Source organism: Chiloscyllium punctatum, chromosome 38 (assembly GCF_047496795.1).
Source record: "Chiloscyllium punctatum isolate Juve2018m chromosome 38, sChiPun1.3, whole genome shotgun sequence".
NCBI classification, from domain to species: Eukaryota; Metazoa; Chordata; class Chondrichthyes; order Orectolobiformes; family Hemiscylliidae; genus Chiloscyllium; species Chiloscyllium punctatum.
In genome coordinates this window covers 32,914,387-32,929,741 of record NC_092776.1, presented here as the reverse complement: position 1 = coordinate 32,929,741, position 15,355 = coordinate 32,914,387, and the positions used below count along the sequence as shown (strand labels likewise).

Sequence of the window (15,355 nt, the reverse complement as noted above, 5' to 3'; positions counted from 1 at the left end):
GACAAACAGTATAAAAAAATGTAACAGACGCTTACAGGTTGAAGTTAGAAGGACAGAAAGAGAGAAAGCCTGTTCACACAGTCCTCCGCTGAACTTCCCAACCGGTTCTGGACTGAACTAAATTGCTCAGCTAGAGAGCTGACCACTCACCTTTCATTCTACAGGTCACTTCTAAAACTTCTAAACTCATCTGTTTACATATAAACAAAAGGCCTCTCAAAATCCTTTTCATCTCTGTACCAAACCAGTTTGATCAGAACCCAGCCTGGCTTATTACCCTCTGAAAAATATCAAGGACAGAGTCTCCTTGAGCCAAGAAAAAGAAAGGACAAGCTTTGTGACAGTTGCTGTGGAATTTAGCAGCAGGGAAACTGAATGTGGAACAAATACTGTGCATGGATGATCCAACACGAGAGGTAAACTTTTCAACCAGTACAGAGGCAGCCACCACGGCACGCAAATATGCTGGTATTCCCCTCATACCAGGTTCTAACTGTATAGAATAAAAGGCTTCAGGGCACCAGAAATCCCCATGCATTTGTGTCAAAATGCCTGAAGCATATCCCTCCTTCTCGGTAACATAAAACTGGAACGGATACGAGTAATCGCGAAGATCCAGGGCAGGCACAGAACTCAGTCTTGAATGTTAACTCTTCAAAAGCATGTGTCATTTCAGGTGTCCACCATCCTTTTGTTGGTTATTTTGGTGAAGATGCCTCCCTGAGAGGTGTATCGATCTCACGAAGGTCAGGAATCCAATGCCTACAGTAATTCACCATCCCCAGGAAAGACCTCAGTTCAGTGCGTACAGCAGGGGGAGGGAGACTGGTAATGGCAGTGAGACGGTCAGGGGGCAGGGTTCCATTACCTTGGGAGAGTGTGAAGCCCAAGTATTGCAATTTAGGCTGACACAACTGCGTCTTGTCAACAGAAACCTTCTGGCCATCCTGTGCCAGGCACTGAAGCAGGGCAACAGTATCTTGCATGCAGGCATCAGCAGAGGTGGAGGTGACAAGCAAGTCATCAGCTTAATGTACAAGGACACTGTTGCAAGGCATGTGAAGGGTTGAGTGTCTGCTGCACAGCAGTAGTGTAGACAGTCGGGCCCTTCGTATACCCTGGGGGAAGCTGTGTCCATGTGTACTGGTGACCGCCAGAAGTAAATGTAAAAAGGTGTTGCCTTCAATGGACAATTTAACAGAGAAAAAGGCAGAGCAGAGGTCAACCACAAAAAAACAAGCATTGGAGGTAGGGACATTAGTGAGAATAACATTAGTATCAGGCACCACAGGGGAACAGGGAACAACAATGGCGGTCACAGCCTGTAAATCCTGTATAAACCTCCATCTGTCCACTTGACCAGGCTTTGTCCACTTGACCAGGCTTTGGAACCAGCAAGACAGGAGTGTTGCAGAGACTCCACGTGGGCACAAGGACAACCTGCTGTCGGAGGGAAGTAATGATGATCGTATCTCTTTCGTAGCAGCGGTTGTTAACTCATACTGGCAGACTGAGGGCAGGCAAGCGTCAACCTTCAAAGTGACAGTATGTGGTGGGGCAGAAAGGACCCAACCCGGCATGGTTAGGGTGGCGTGCCCAAAATGTGGGCGGCAAGCTGTCCAGGAGCCGCAGGCGATCGTAGGAAGATGCAGCCGAGGGGTCCAGCATAATAAAAGGTAGAAGTGATGGTGCGGGCAGGGAAATGCACACAGATCCTGTTCGGATTGAGCATAGCAGCATGTAACAATGATGAATCATCAGGGGTAAGCGGCTTGAACGAACAGGGAAGCTTGCGGAGGCTAAATCGCTAAATGTCCAGGGGGTCTTGAGGATGATGGGAATAAAAGGTATAGTACTGGGGAGGAAAAGCTGAGACTGCTGAGATGTCAGCAGGACTTCAGCAGAGAGTCTCTGGTGTCCAATATAGCAGAGACCTGTAAGGTAATGTAGCTGTCTTTATTCAAGTGCGAATCCGCTAGCACAGAATATGATGAATTGGGAGCACACGGTTGAGCAGCCATGCAATAGAAATCATAAAGGAGATGACCAGTCAACAAGACTCAGTGCAGAAAAGAGGCACAAGGGGATGAATGGCCCCGCGCAACTGTGTAATGAGGGATCAAAAAGCAAACAAATCGGTTGGTGGCACAGTGCCAGATGTAGATCATGGCAGTGGTGAGTCAGTCAGTGCAGAACTTTACCCCCCACCATAGCCTAGGGGAACGGGAGAAGGGTCATACACTTGGAGCGGCGATACCCACATTACAGACAGACTCTGAACTGAGGGGTAGATCCACAGAGAGGGAGATGCAGAAGAGTGAGTGACCTTGGAATACACCAAAACCGGACAGCACAAACGCCCTCCAGCTCCACTGTCATCGTAGGTTTTCAGATGGGGATTGGGAGAGGCGTATTGAAGCGGCCTGCTGAACTCCCCACTCCCCCACCCCGCCACAGCCTTAAGCACTAGGAGAATGGGGGGGAAGGGTCATATACTTGGGGTTGCATAGTGGTGCAAATGGTGGTTGTGAAGATGTGAGCCACCATAATGCTGCTGTATGGCAGTGGCCAAACTGACAGCAAGACCATTTGCCAAATTTCCTATCCGGCTGAAATGAACTTTGATTGAGGAGTCGTATTTTCTAAAAGCAGATAAGCCTCTCTGTCATGCTTAGTGTCAAAAAGATTGTGTCTGTCCATGTTATTAAGGGTAGTGAGTGCAATCTGCCAAGTAAGCTTCTGGGCTTTGTATATCTGAGTGTGATATGGCAAGAGGCAATTGATAAGGGTCTGGATAGTGAGTTTCTCATTGTCCTCTCTAGGCTCGCTGAGAGCTCTAGAGAGCTCGCTGAACTCTCCTATGTATCCCTAAAATGAGCAAGAAAATCAGGGACAGTTTCAGTTGTCTTTTGCAGGCAGCGAGTGACTTCACCAAAGTCATTCTGCTGTCTAGCAATATTCATGATGGCATCTTTAATATGTCTACCCAGCCAGTCAGAGTGCTCTTCAGCGTGTGGAGGGAATATCAATGGAGCCCTTAATGGTAGCCCAATGGGAACCATAAGCCAGTTGAATTAAGGTCTGCACATTCTGTGAAAGGCAGTTGTAAATGTCCAAGTTTGTAAAAGCCAATTATATAAATGAACAGGGAGCTTGACAGGATCTAGGGCATGCTGTAGATGCCACAGACCTCAGCATGGGTACAGGTTTGTCAAGCAGCATATTATTGATCATGATTCTGGGCAACTGTGGCGCGAGATGGCTATCAACTTCCGAGGGGACACTTCCCTTGGAATTAGTGTGCTGTTGTCGCCAACTTAAATGGGTATCATAACAGTGGCCAGAGTTAGTAGAGTCAGGCGCCTGCTGCAGTGAAGCAACAGACACAGGCAGAGATGCTGTTGCAGCAGCTCCACACTCATGGGGGCGATGTTCGAGGGTTGGTGCAGAAGCACTGCTGGCTGCAGCGCTGGCTTGTCCTCCATTATGAGTGACAACGATAGCAACAATCTCATCCACTAAAGGTTTGGGTTCCGGAGTCAAAATAGGGATTTTAGGATATTGAGGAGAATAGGGTGGAGGCGTAATGGGAACAGGCGTGGGAGAGGGAGGACTTCCAGAGGTTTGGTGGTGATTCTTAACCTTGGGGGGCTGGTGTCCTTCTGCAATTTCCCTAAACTTTTCTGGGCATCGGAACATATAATTCCCAGGTGGAATTGCCATACCCTTCCTCAATGTTAACTAACTCGTAATCAATTGTGTCTAATTTAAATCAACCTGTGTAAGGCCAATTTCCATGGGACCACCCATACGAATCAAGGGTAAAAGGAATACCATAACGAGTGTCACCCGTCTCCCTCCAAACAATGTCAGCTGCTGAACCCAGAGGTACCAGCTGTTCTCCTACCTCATTCTTACACTTCACATATCTACCATGGCGCTGCTGTGTCCTTTCCGAGGGAGCGAAAGGTTGCGGGCCGCCCTTCTCACCAGGACGAGGTAACCTCATCCCCAGGGGCAGCCCATCACTGGCGATCTTTGAATGTTGCAATCCCATTGATCTGTATGTCGATCAAACAGGGCGAATGAACAAAACAAAGCAACAAAGTGAAGCAAGCTAAGCCAAAAGACAGAGACAACAGAGAAGCCGAGACAGGCAACAAATACTGGGATCCAAATCAATCTCTCAAGGTGGACACAGCCGAATTAGTTACAAAGTCCGGCACGGTCTCCTTCAACCTGAAGTTGCCTCAGCGTCTCACAGCCCGTAGCTACAAGGGAACCCAGCTCCCTTCTCATGCTTGTTGGCTCAGAGGAGGAATGGTCACAAACTGCTGGTGGAAACTTTTGGAGCAAGTCCAAAACTTAACCTCTATTACCACAGCCCAACTGGCCCATGATTTAAGGTTCACCAAAATAAAACTCAACCTCTATCAGATCACTAAGGACCACGAAACTAAAACTAGTCACGTCTTTCGCCACAGTCTGACCGTTTTGTGGCTCAAGAATCACTAAACTAAAACTAGCCTCTATCACCACAACCCAATCCCACTCAGTTCAGCTCGTGGCTCAAGGTACACCCACCTGCAGCGGTCATTTCGCCTCTCCCATCTTGTCGCAATATCTGCTGACTCAGAGAGGTTATCAGCAGAATAGAGGACAAACTTTAAGAGGTTCCAGGAAACCTCGTGAAATAGAGGTCCTGCCGGCTACGCCAACTGCTGGAGACGCAAGAAAAGTATACAGTGGGTGACTCGCTCGTAGTGGTCCCATTTAGAAGTGGAGCACCACTCACATGCCTTGAGTATTGACTGCTTTATTCGTGAGCTTACAGGGAGAGACAAGTTGACTGAATGGTCACAAGTCACTCTGACGAAATACAGAGAGTTGTGTGCTTATATAGGTTACAGTCATTCTAACAATTAGCAAACTGTTAATTGCAGGATAATGAGCAAGCTAGACACCATGCCCAATCATTGGCTTCAGTCACATAATGTCTGGACATTGTCGTTTAGGAGCTGAAAAGCAGATGTTAGTATAAAATAGACCCTTGCAAAGAGAAGAATAGCTCCATGCAAGGAAATAATTTGTTTATCAGGTATCAGTATAGCTGCAAGGCCAACCGTCTTAGCTGGGCATGGGAAACACAGGCTTTTAGCAAGCAGGCACTAAGATGAGATTTAAAATGGCTTCCAGACTTTTACTATGTGACAAAATGGCTGCCACGATTCTAACAATTCTCCCACAAGCAGTCTCCCCCTGTCCTAGTGCCACTGCTGAGGCTTCAGCAGCAGCATTGAGCCTCACCTTCCAAATGTTTTTGAATGATGAGCCTTCCAGGGCAGCCCCTTAAGAGGCTATCTGTAGAAAAATCACTGTGTCCTCTCACTGCATACAGGCTCAGGACCCACTTTTTGCCCATGGTTATGTTTTTAGATCATTAGTCCACATCTTTCATCTACCAACATAAGCACTCTTCTGCCATGCCTCCTTGGGAAGGCTAGTTTGTCCACTAATTGTATAACCATTGTGATATATTTAAATTTAACCATGCATTATTTGCATGATGTACGATGTTAAGAATGCACTTGTAGCATCTGTGAGTGACATAATTACACAATTCCATCTAACTGCATTATTCCACTGCCTTCTACAGAGAAGTATCATTAAAAAAAATTTGTATGTCATATTACCATAGCAACATCAGTCTTTTGACTCCTAGTGTTTGGGCCTACATTTAAATTTTCACTTGCATAATTAATTATGAATATTTCTAAAGAACCCAACATGATTTCATTCTTTTCAAAAGAAAGAAAAGATGCAAATGCTTAAAATCTGAAATAAAAAAAGGAATCTGCTGGACAATAGCAGCATATGAAAAAAGAAAAGGTCCCTGTTTAACATTTACTCATGAAATGGTGACCTATCTTTTCTCTTTTGTCAGCTTTTGATAGACCTGTTAATATTTGCTTATATTACAATTGATGTTATTAGAAAATAACATTGGGTTTTATTCCTCTACTGTGGGGAAAGGGGAAGGAAATCGCTTGTGGTGTTTTATCTGCAATTAGTACTTTTCTCTTTGTCTGACTTAACATGTTAAATCTCTTCCTGTTAAATCAAAGTTGTAAAAAGTTATTATTTACCATAATGAATGAAGCAATTATTGTTATTAAGTATGTTGGCACTTTATAAATGAACAGCAAATAGAACATTTTACAGATTGCAAGTACAATTTACACTCCCAATTATAGTCATTAGTCAGCAGAAGACCGATTATTATCCTCCATTTGTATTAGTGGCAGTTAACCACATCTGATTCCAAGACCATAATATATCTGGAACTGTCACCATTTGGCAAGCAAAATAACTCAAAAGCAGAAAATTAGACATCCAAGCCAAAATTTTAAAAGCTCTGATTCTCTATAACTGTGCAGCTAAAAAGTTTAGTTGGCATGATTGAAGTAACATGAATATTGCTCTATTGATTAAGGTAAGCAATTTCACAAAGCATACTATGTAATTAAACTATCAACTCTGTTTAGCCACCAAAACAACCCCATGTTGGCCTCTTTGCCAGACTGAAGCATATTATTTGTAATTTCAGTGTCCAACGTGACCCTGAACTGAATCCAACCCCACGACCTTTCCATCAAAATGCATCCGCTTCCACCCCCTATTCCTGCCTTCTCTCCTTCTTTAATCAATCTGCTGCTGAAAGCTTCCTACATGTTATTCCAGGCCTGTTTACTGCAAATTCAGAAGTCACATAACACCAGGTTATAATCCAGCAGGTTTATTTGAAATCACAAGCTTTCGGAGTTCTGCCCCTTCATCAAGCGAAGGAGCAGCACTCTGAAAGCTTGTGATTTCAAATAAACCTGTTGGATGTAAGTTTGCTCGCTGAGCTGGAAGGTTCATTTTCAGACCTTTCGTCACCATACTTGGTAACATCTTCAGTGAGCTTCCGGATGAAGCACTGCTGATGATTCCTGCTTTCCATTTATATGCTTGGGTTCCTTTGGGTTGATGATGTCATTTCCTATGGTGATACCATTTCCTATGGTGATGTCATTGCCTGTTCTTTTTTTCAGTGGGTGGTAGATCGGGTCCAAGTCAATGTGTTTGTTGATAGAGTGCCGGTTGGAATGCCATGCTTCTAGAAAATTCTCATGCGTGTCTCTGTTTGGCTTGTCCGAGGATGGATGTGTTCTCCCAATCCCAAATAGAGACATGCACGCGAATTCTTTGAAGCATGACATTCCACCTGGAACTCTGTCAACAAACACATTGACTTGGACCCGATTTACCACCCCCTGAAAAAAAGAGCAGGAAATGACATCACCATAGGAAATGGCATCACCACAGGAAATGACATCAACAACCCAAAGAAACCCAAGCATATAAATAGAAAGCAAGAATCATCAGCAGTGCTTTGTCCAGATGATCACTGAAGATATTACCTAATATGGGGATGAAACGTCTGAAACCAGCTCAGCGAGCAAACCTACATCCAGAACCTCAAACTGACCTACAAATTTTTTCAAAACTCGCTGAAACCTGTTGGATTATAACTTGATGTTGTGTGAATTCTGACCTTGTCTACCCCAATCCAACACCGGCACTTCCACATCATGTACTCCAATGCCCTCATATTCTGCCTCCCAACTTCAAGCTTGCATCAACCTGAGCTCAGCCAACATCCTGCTGCCCATGTTCTAACCAGTAATATGTCTCTGTACCCATCACCCACTTGTGCTTCCAGTTCACCAATGCTTAAATTTTAAAATTCTTATCGTCATTTAAAATGTCTGTTGTGTTGAAGCTCCTTCTTTCCAAAACCTCTTCCAGCATTTCATGTCTCTCTCAATTTGTTCCATCAGTGTCATCTCATGTAATCACAGTCAGAAAAGCAAGGAATTGTAGCATTTATGTAATTGTATATTTATGAACAATGCAGGTATTGCTTCTCTACTTGGTCAGTCTGATCTACTGAAATCTCATTGTGTTGTTCATGTTGATTGCAGGGTCCTTCTATCCGTAGTCCTCCACAGAAACCTCTGCCAGCAAATCCCATAAACAGGCCATCACAACTGGATGCTCCCTTCATACAACATCCTGAGATCCAGATCAAACCTGTCAGGTGAGTTACTTACACAGTTCAGCTTTTACTTGACAGTGAGTGAAAGAAACCCATGAAAAATACAGCCTAACTGATTTAGATTTGGTAGTCAAACACAAGAATGCATGCTCCGTAACTAAGCTCACAAGCAATGCACCAATTTAGTATACCTCCAGAAAGCCAATACTCATGAACATCTATATGACTTTGGAATCTTCATTGCTTGGATATTTATTGAAAACATGATATGTGTGAATGTGAAGCCTGGTGGAATGGGCTCATACCAGAAGCCAAAAGTGAATATTTGATAAATGGTGAAACCCCCAGACATTAATGAATTTCATATGTACAAAGATATGAATTGTAGATTAACTTACTTGTTTTATTTTAACTTAATCTGTTTGTAGTGTTCATTTCAAAGACTGGTTTCTCTGTGTAATATGCGTCAAAAGAGTTCTTTCCTCTCTCTCCCTCACCTTGGTTCTCCTGCTGTCTCAAAACATTTCTCTAGTCAAGAGGCTTATAAACACCTGCCAGTATTGCTTTTGAGGTTACCTGGTAATTTCATGAAATTGATTTTCTTGTCAATTTTGTATTACTCTCTGTACGGAAGCATGTAGTCTCTGTTTGACATCTGCCTGACACAACCAAAATTAAAAATTTGTACTGTAGCATCATCTTGTGCCTTCCTGCTGAACAGGACAGCACACTGAAACACTGACCTGTTTCTATATTGTAAAAGGTTAATTAAAGCTTGATAATAAAGTATTTCAATGATGATTTAGAGCCACTTATCGAAGATGTGGATTGGTTAAGATTCAATGGGCATTATAGTTCAAAAGAAACAAAAGACAAATAAAATACTGCAGCAGAAAGCAGTTATTAATTTAGATTTCACAGACATATTATTTTCCATTTTGCCTATTCTATGGGGTACACTGAGTAATCTTCTTGTTAATAATCTTAAATCAAGAAAAATTGCATTTGAAATCTGAAAATACAACTTGCATTCTGAAGTCAGATCTGGAATGTTGCATTATTATTAAGTAGCTTTCTTAAATCTGGTGTGTTCAAAATAACTTAACAATAAATACAGATTATTTCATTTATTAAAAAGTTAACAACTTGAATCCATGTCATTAAAAAGCCAAAATATTGAGGTAATTTCCTATTTCCTTTCTATCTCAGCACTGCAACCCCAACAAAATCTGCATTCTTCCAACCTAGCGTTTTTTTTGTATAGCTGACTTCCCTTTACCCCACTATTCTTGAGCTATGCAGGTCTTATGGTCTAAAACCGTCTCCCTAAATCTCAACACTTTGCACTCCTCCTTAAATTGTAAAGGCTATCTTGTTGACCGAGCTGTGCAATGGGCCAAATATTGTTTGCAAAATAGCAGTGAAGCTGAAGTCACTCCCTGGTGTTCAAGTCGGGGCAGCTGTATGAATATTTATCTCTCCAAGTTGCAATCACTTGCTGTTAATTTCGTGAAAGCCAACATCATGCTATCTGCCTCCCTGATGACTTACTTTAAACGGTATGACATTACTGTTCCTGCTGTGCAGTATATAGAACATAATAAGTCTTAGTTATTGCAAACAACCTCTCTATCAATGAAATTTCACTAGTACAGGTATACACTTTGTTTATTTCAAGTATTAGTTGTTTTTCTAGAGATTAAAAAAATGTAAAATATTGAATCAAATTGTTTTGTTTTCTTTTCTCCTCTCTCAATCTAGTTATATCTCCTTCTTTAGTTCTCTTTCTATGCTTGATTTAATATGGAAATTACCTGATCTAATTTACACTTTCTTCCATGTCCTTGCACTTTTTTCTTTAACAAACCTTCATTCTGATTTATTCAGGAAGTACATGTTTGTTTGTTCTGTTCACTCAGTATCCAGTTATCAACTTGCACTTGCAGAAGCCTGCCATTCAAATATTTAAAAATCTAACCATGCAAGGTCAAATCTAATTAATAGAAAATTCTGTTAGAGAGCTAGCAACAATGTAATATTAATAGATTAATGGTCAATAATTTGGATTATGTACTCTGATTCTAGTAAATGGTGTGATTTGATAGAGGGGCGTAAATTTATAACGGGATAAAGCAGAGGATAGAAATAGACTGCTGAAAGTTATCTTTCAAGATGGTGGAAGCCATAAGTTTGGGAGGTACTATCGAAGAAGCTTTGATGACTTCCAGCCTACAACAGGGAAAGAGACCTTTTGGCTCATCACGTCCATCTTATCATGAAGCACTGACTTACTCTTGTCCCATTTTGAGCACTTGACCCACAACCTTGTATATTATAGCACTTCAAGTGATCACCTAAACACTTCTTAAACATTGTGAAGGTTTTGACCTCTATCACCCTTTCCTGTTCCAGATACCCATCACCCTCTGGATGAAAAAGGTCTTTCTTAAATCCCCCCAAACCTCCCGTCCTATACTTTAAATCTGTATCCATCCAGGTTATTGATCCTTTAGCTAAGGGGGGGAGTTTCTACCTATCTACCTGATCTATGTTCTTCATAATCCTCAATCAGAGTCCCTCTCAGCCTTTTCTGCTCTAATGAAAACAACCACAGCCTATCTAGTCTCATTTCATAACTGAACTGCCCCAGCCCAGGCAACATTCTGGAAAATCTCCTCTGCACCTCCTCTTGCTACAGGGTGTCTTGTAGTTATTACATTCTACAGCAGTGATGAAGGGATAGATGCATAGAGACATGGATATACTGTCAGTCAAGCTGTGTGCCTAGTTCTGGCTGTTGGTTATGACCTGATTAAGTCACTGGATTAGTGGTGCTGGAAGAGCACAGCAGTTCAGGCAGCATCCAAGTAGCTTCGAAATCGACGTTTCGGGCAAAAGCCTGATTAAGTCACACCCACTGAAGAAGGTGAAGATTTTAGGGAGTGTGGAGCTATGTCGGTTGTCAAAGGTTGGGTGTTTTGTGACTGACTGTAGCAATCATAGCATTAATATGGCCGATCCAGTTAAATTTCTGGTTAATAATAGCCATCAAAATTTAATTGATGGGGTCATGATATAGAATGTCAGGAGACAGAAGTTAAAGGCTCTCTTTAATGAAATGATCACTTTCTAGAGTTACGTGGCATAAATATTATTTGTCATTTATCAGCCAAAGCCTCAATGATGTCCAGATCTTGCTGCATATCTTCATTATCTAAAGCATTCTGAATGTGTACAACAATTATCAATGAACAGCTGCAATTCAAATCTTCAAATGAAGAGAAAGCCTAATAAAGAGAGACAGCAGAAGACAATAGTCATGATTTGGAGATGCTGGTGTTGGACTGGGGTGTACAAAGTTAAAAATCACACAACACCAGGTTATAGTCCAACAGGTTTAATTGGACGCACACTAGCTTTCGGAGCGACGCTCCTTCATCAGGTGGTTGTGGAAGACACAATTGTAAGACACAGAATTTATAGAAAAAGTTTACAGTGTGATGTAACTGAAATTATACATTGAAAAATACCTTGATTGTTTGTCGAGTCTTTTATCTGATCGAATACCATGATAGTTTCAATTCTTTCATATGTAAATCACAAAACTTTTTTTAAAAAGTAACATTCTTAGGTTAACTGTAACAATTTGTGTTAGCTAGATAATGTTGAAGGTGTTAGCCCCCGTGTTCTATGTCTGTGCCGTAATGTTTAGACTGATTCTAATCTAAAAAGTGAGTTAACAGAGTCTTACATGAATTCATGCAGTTTTTGAGCAAAGTACAATGTAACTCTGCAAGTACAAATTCACCCCACAAACATATATGTATATGTGTGCATATGGGTTTTTGTGTGTCTGTCTGTCTGTCTGGGGTGGGGGGTTGTGAGTGTGGGAGAGAGTGTACATGTGTGTGTCTGTAAGGGAGTGCATGTGTGAGTGTGGGAGTGTGTGTCTGTAGGAGTGAGTGTGTGTGTGTGTCTGGGGTGGGGTTTGTGAGTGTCTGTGAGAGTTGCCAATTTCCAAACACCATCCTACAACTCACCTGCTTTATCCTCGATCACAACGTCTTTACCTTTGACGACCAGTTCTTCATCCAGGCACATGGAACAGCCATGGGGACCAAATTTGCACCCCAATATGCCAACATCTTCATGCACAGGTTCGAACAAGACTTCTTCTCTACGCAGGATCTCTAACCAACGTGCCACAGCAAGGAACTGTAATTACCTCCTCAGGAGACAGACACGTGCTGCAACCGATAGGGTACCCTTCGTTGTCCAGAACTTCCCAGAGAGGGGTGTGTTGGACAACACAATTAAATTTAGTGCAGATAAAAAAAAAGACGAGCATCTATATAGCATCTTTCACAACCACAGAGCATTCATTGGCCTTGAAGCTCCTTGGAAATATTTTTGACAAAAGTGGCAACCGATTTGTACACAGCAGTGTGACTGTGATGGGATGTTCTGTTTGTGATGTTTGCCTGGGAATATTTCTTGGTCAAGAAATCAGATATGACTCTCTTGCTCATCTTCAATCATTGAATTTACCTGACAAAATACATAGACCTCAGTTCACTATCTCATCCAACTAACAGTACCCTACTGACTGGCTAGATTTTTGTGTTCACATCCTTGGGAGTTGCATCTGAATCCACAATTTTCTGACTCAGAAACTAGATGACTCACAACTGAGACACAGCTAAATGTGATTCTGTGTAGTTCTTACTGATGGCCAACAGCACTTTGCGGGCCGTACTGAGGTACTCCCATCCAAAGTGCATTCTCTGTTTATACTACTGTCACTATTCCCTCCAAATGATATTCAGTATGTGGGAATAATGCATCACCAGTTATGGGAGGATGACAGTTATATTGTTTCATTAGTTCTATGTCTATGTTTAACCTGAAACATCATGGATTCCGGAATCAATGTTGTGGAATCCCATGACCAATCACACCTGCCTGTAAATTGTTGTGCTTCTGTATTTAGGAGATCTCAGCTGTCTTTGGATAGGTCAAGCCTGTTGACTTTAAATTCTCACCTTTGTGTTCACTTCCTCACTGCATCCCATTATATCCATGTAACCTGCCCCAACCCTACAACCCTCTGGGGTACTCAACATTCCTGGAACTTCAGCCATTTGCACATTCCCCATTTTATTCACCCCACCTTCAGTGGTTGTGCCTTCAGGACTAGTTTTCTAGAATTCCCTCAGTAAACCTTTCTACAGAATTCTTTTCTTCTAAGATGCTATTTATTAGAACCTAGATGTTCAACTAGGTTACTTGAATATCACTTTTGTTGCCTCAGTGTCTTAATCTGTTCGTGTGCATTGCATTATAATATTTAATTATGTGAAAAGCACCATGAAAATGCAAGCTACTGTTTTTGTGGCATCACTAGCTCATTTGTACTAGATAAAGTTTATGCTAAAATAGCAAACAGAATAATGTATGTCTAGTATAGTTGAGGTCCACTGAACAAACCTTGAGGACCAAACAGATACATGAAGCAACTGTGATTAGCTCTATCCTAATTTGATTATAGTCTTATTTATTTCAGACCAGCGCCCAAGAAGCCTCAGCAGTACAGTAAAATTAACCGACGATGTTGACATCGAATGATGAAAAGAATTTACCTGCCAGCGACTGACCAAACACGTTTGCACTACAAGAGAATTCTAAATGGAGTTAGTCTTCTTATTAACCAGCATTGCAAGTAGGAAGTGTTCTTCTATATATCCATTTCTGTGCTAGCATTTCTTGACTGGCATGGGCAACAGATAGCAAGGTATAGGTGACTGCCAAGCTATTCCTTTTACCCTAACTAGAAGAGAAATATTCTTTATCTGCATATAGTTGAGAGATGCTGGTACCTCAGTCTTTTATACATTGGAAGTGGTCCTGTCATCCTCCTATGATTAATATCTCATGGTACCACAAAGAACCGTAGCAATATGCCGTAGTGGCTTCATTGTACTACATCACTTGGTTTTTTTTAGTGTACAATTTGCTTCCACACTAAAGATGCATTTTATTCCATTTTTAACTAATATGCCATCAAAGCAATGTATTTAAACAGTAAACACACCAAAATATATCAGTGCCTTCACTGTGTAAGCAAGATACCACATGGACACCCTTGTGTACTATGTCATCAGATCCAGTCATTTTATGGGTTGTATGACAGAGGGCCATGAATGGCTCTTGTAAAATCAATCAAACTTTTGTATGACTTAAGAAACCACATGATTAGGCATTTTAATTTAACAGAAGTGCTAAATATGTTAATAGTGATTGATCAACCGTTTGAAATGCGTTCTTATACTGTAAATAAGAGGTAAACTCACACCACTAAGGGTTGTGATAAAATTAGTTGGTGCTTAACATATTTTGTGTACTATAATAGAACTGATAGATGAAGGGATTCTGAGCTCCTGTTTTTGGTGCTGTGGCTCCTTATGGTGCTGTGTACTTGCTCAGGTACGTGTAAATTATTAATTTATGTTGAATATTTATTACAATGCAGTGCACTGTGGTAGACACTTTTACAGTAGCTGAATTTTCTTAAAGGAAAATTTCTCTGAGTGTCATAATTGTGATCATTTTCAGTGAAAAAAAATTCTGCTTAATTGCAACTAAGCAGAATAAATGTATTGCTCTAAAGTTACTAGGGCACCAATAAACACAATGTGCTATTATTCTTAAACAGAAGGAATTAGAATAAATCAAATTGGGATGAGGAAATTCAGCACAGATTGGATTGATTCACAGAATTCATCAAAAATCAAATCACTGCATTGTTTCCTTTTCAGGTCAACCATTTTGTAAAATGATTTTTAAAAATTCCAGACTTGTTATTAGTGTCTCTAGTTTATTGATTAAACTATACTCACATTTTTGTAGCATTTACATATACTAGAAGGTCAGCTAGCCACTCAGAGCTCTTTTTTTTAAATGAAATGTATGTAACATTCCATTTAAGCTAGTTCAAGTTTGTTGTGCATTTTAGGTTTTACAGGGAAACAATTTCCACATTTTGTTTTCCTCTACTGTTGATTCAAGGTTATGCTTGTGAACTGTCCATTATTCACTAAACTTGGTGTTCAAATAATTCCCTTTGTGTCAGTACTTATTTTGTGCATCGTCAAGTTTTAATTCTTTGAGATTGCACTAATAAGTTTATATCAAAATAAAGAAGAGTTTGCATTGAATCAGTTATCTTTGTGAAATTATAACAGTATTAGCTAGAAA

At 41.1% G+C, this 15,355-nt stretch overlaps 1 protein-coding gene across 3 annotated transcripts in view; it reads left to right on the top strand.

The window, feature by feature from the left end:
• adam12a (ADAM metallopeptidase domain 12a) overlaps nt 1–15,315 on the top strand; it is a 350,417-nt gene extending 335,102 nt beyond the window's left edge. For all 3 annotated transcript variants that reach the window (XM_072557568.1, XM_072557567.1, XM_072557569.1), the window contains 2 exons: nt 8,028–8,143; nt 13,665–15,315. In XM_072557568.1, the coding sequence (XP_072413669.1) occupies nt 8,028–8,143; nt 13,665–13,716 (168 nt within the window). In that variant the 3' untranslated portion in view covers nt 13,717–15,315. The remainder of the gene's footprint in view (nt 1–8,027; nt 8,144–13,664) is intronic.
• Nucleotides 15,316–15,355: the final 40 nt, after the last annotated feature.